The following is a 2,742-nucleotide window of genomic DNA, read 5'->3' as shown; positions in this document are numbered from 1 at the left end:
CCGATCACGAGAGCGGCTGGACGTGAGAGAGGAGAGGCTGCCGACAGGCCACGCAGAGCAGCCAGGAGGACACCAGCTGGTGGGACTCCACATCCACCAGGTTGAGGTAGATGAACCTGCTGCCAGCCCGCCGAGGCCTCACACCGACATACAGGTCCTGGATGCCGTTGGCTGGGAGAAGGAAGGCACCATCCGGATCCACCTGTGGAAACCAACACAGGGTGGCCTGTTGCACAACATCCAGCTCGGAGCACAAACAAGACCCCACTGCTCTTAACCTGCACACTACACTGAATCCCACCTACATGAATGCACCACAACTGGCTTTGTGTTGGGAAGGATGGGAGCTGCTGAGGGAAAGGCGGCTCCATCCCAGTCTGGGGACTCCCTCCCCTCGCAGGCATCCCCAGGGAGACTTTTCCTTTTGTTTACAGGGCAGTGCTGGAGGTTTTGTGCCTTTTTATTATTCACATCCACAATTACGGCCAAACAAATCCTATAGAAATTGTTAGTCTTGACAGTCTCATTAACGCACATAATTTGCCCTCCGGGGTTTCGTGCCGATGATCCTACACATGACAGCCCTAATCAAAAGATAATTATCACAAACACTTGCTGTAGTAAGTTGTTCGTAATTCCAAGCGGGCTGCCTCCCCCCTCCCCTTCCCAGAGGGAATTCCATGGCCTGGCACAGGCCAGCCCCGGGGTTACCTCCAGCTCCTGCGGGTGGGAGGTGAAGACCTGCACCCTGCGCGGTGCTGGCGTGCCCCGGAGCAGCAGCGAGAGGCGGGTGAGCTGCCCGGCCGTGCAGCTGACATCCAGGCGCTGCAGCGAGTGCAGGTAGAACTGCCAGATCTGGATGGGTGCTGCCAGCCAGGGGTCCCTGCGGCACAGACAGACAGGCTCAGAGTAAGCAACAAGCCCAGAGCAAGAGCCTGAGCTCGGGTGAGCTTCCTCTAAGGAAATCAGTCCCACACGTTCCTAAAGCAGCACCCGAGGCTGGAGCAGGAGGCTGCATGCCAAGGATGTACTGGCCAGGGAGTGTGTAGGGGAAAAAGAACCCTGAGCTGCAAACATTTCAGGAAGCCTCCTGGCCCAGCCTTCTGCTGCTCAGACTCTGGACTCATAGGACCACAGAGTCCCAGACTGTTTTGGGTTGGAAGGTACCTTAAAGCTCATCCAGTTCCAACCCCCTGCCATGGGCAGGGACACCTTCCACTAGAGCAGGTTGCTCCAACCCAGCCTTGAACACTGACAGGGACGGGGCAGCCACAAGCAAGGGAAGGGCAGTGGGAGCTCCATGTTTCTCACTGTTTTGGGGTTCTGGTACTTACACATAAATAGCAACAAAGAACTTCTTGATCTGTGGGCTTGGTCCTCCAGCTACCTTTAGAAAGATGTCCTGTGGCTCCCCAGGTCCCTGCATGCCAAAACCAGAGCATCATCTCAGCAGTTTAACCTCATGATGACCCCACTAACCAGAGCTCTGGGGCTTCCTTCCCATCAGAGGGACCCGTACCAGCCCACTCCATAAGCAGATGCTGTCTGCATCTCATTAAACTAAGTTATCATAGAGCTTGGCTGAGCTCTTCCAGTATTTTTAATTACAAAAGAGGACACAAATAACTATCACATTCCAGGTCTGCATCTGTAATCAAATTCTGGCAAATTTTCCCCAAGTTTTCTAACAAGCCATAATCCAATTACCATACTAACGTGTGTCAGGCAATCAGCAATCACCCTCCATCGCCATCTGCAAAGCATGTGCCCACATTCAGTTTCCCTTCCTAACCCCCCTCAGCTGCAAAGCAAGCCCAGGAAGTCCACGCTGCACGTTCCAAAGCAGGGGCTGCATATCAGTGTCACTCTATGGGTGCAAGGCATTTCTCTGCCAACAAAAACAACTCGCAGCAGGAGGACACAAAGCACAGACCAACGCCAAAGCAGAACCAGTACCATGTTTTTGGTTTCACAAATGATGTCTGGGTCACTGCAGCGGACATACATCTCGGGCTCCCCCCCTGGCATCCCCACTGGTGTGCCTGCGGAGGAGAGACGGGGGCGCCGTGGGGGGAGCGCCCCGGGAAAAAAGCCATATTCAGCACTTGGTGCTTGCTACCTTGCACCCCATGCAGCCACAGACTTGAACCCTTTAACACTTGGCTACCAGTACATGGGTGTGTTGGTGCAGAGAATTGGGTGTATAATTAATGCTGGCAGGTAAAGAGCAAGCAAGGAGCCCAGGGAAGCACCCATGTGCTTTCTGGATGCTGATGCTCCTCAATACCACATCCCTGTGAACCATAGGTGGTGGATCAACAACGAAAAGCCACAGGCTCACCAGGGAGGGTGTGCCAGGGGGGCAACCGAATAGTCTTCTTCAGGAAGGTGAGCTCGGGGTGGTAGAAGCGGAAGGTCTGATCCACCACATGGGGCTGCGGCTCCACCTTCACCCGCAGGAGCGCGATGGGCTTCCCCCCACTCACCTGGAAGGAAACCTGTCCCAGAGGGCGGAAGGAGAAGGATGGAGTTCTGCAGGAGTGATGCTCCTCCTCCTGCACAGCCCCTTTCCCCGGTTCCCTCACCTGGATGTGCTTTGTCCGCCCAGCCCCACTCTTGCCCAGGGAATGGATGGCTGTGTCAGCACCAGCACCCAGCCCTGACGGTCCCTGTGGGGTGCAAGAGCAAGTTACCTCAGGATGCAGCCCTGCCACGGCTGCACAGTGCTCCCCGAGACAGAAC

General features: G+C 55.5%; 1 protein-coding gene across 1 annotated transcript in view; it reads right to left on the bottom strand.

The window, feature by feature from the left end:
* LOC104407273 (nephrocystin-4-like) overlaps window positions 1–2,742 on the bottom strand; it is a gene marked incomplete at its 5' end in the record, with an annotated part of 4,402 nt that overhangs the window by 1,082 nt on the left and 578 nt on the right. Inside the window, 6 exon segments of the mRNA XM_010016512.1 lie at window positions 23–202; window positions 712–883; window positions 1,335–1,420; window positions 1,957–2,042; window positions 2,342–2,498; window positions 2,586–2,669. Coding sequence (XP_010014814.1) covers window positions 23–202; window positions 712–883; window positions 1,335–1,420; window positions 1,957–2,042; window positions 2,342–2,498; window positions 2,586–2,669 — 765 coding nt within the window.

This window comes from Nestor notabilis, unplaced genomic scaffold (genome assembly GCF_000696875.1).
Source record: "Nestor notabilis isolate BGI_N333 unplaced genomic scaffold, ASM69687v1 scaffold18290, whole genome shotgun sequence".
Classification (NCBI taxonomy): domain Eukaryota; kingdom Metazoa; phylum Chordata; class Aves; order Psittaciformes; family Psittacidae; genus Nestor; species Nestor notabilis.
This window is presented reverse-complemented; position numbering and strand designations above follow the sequence as displayed.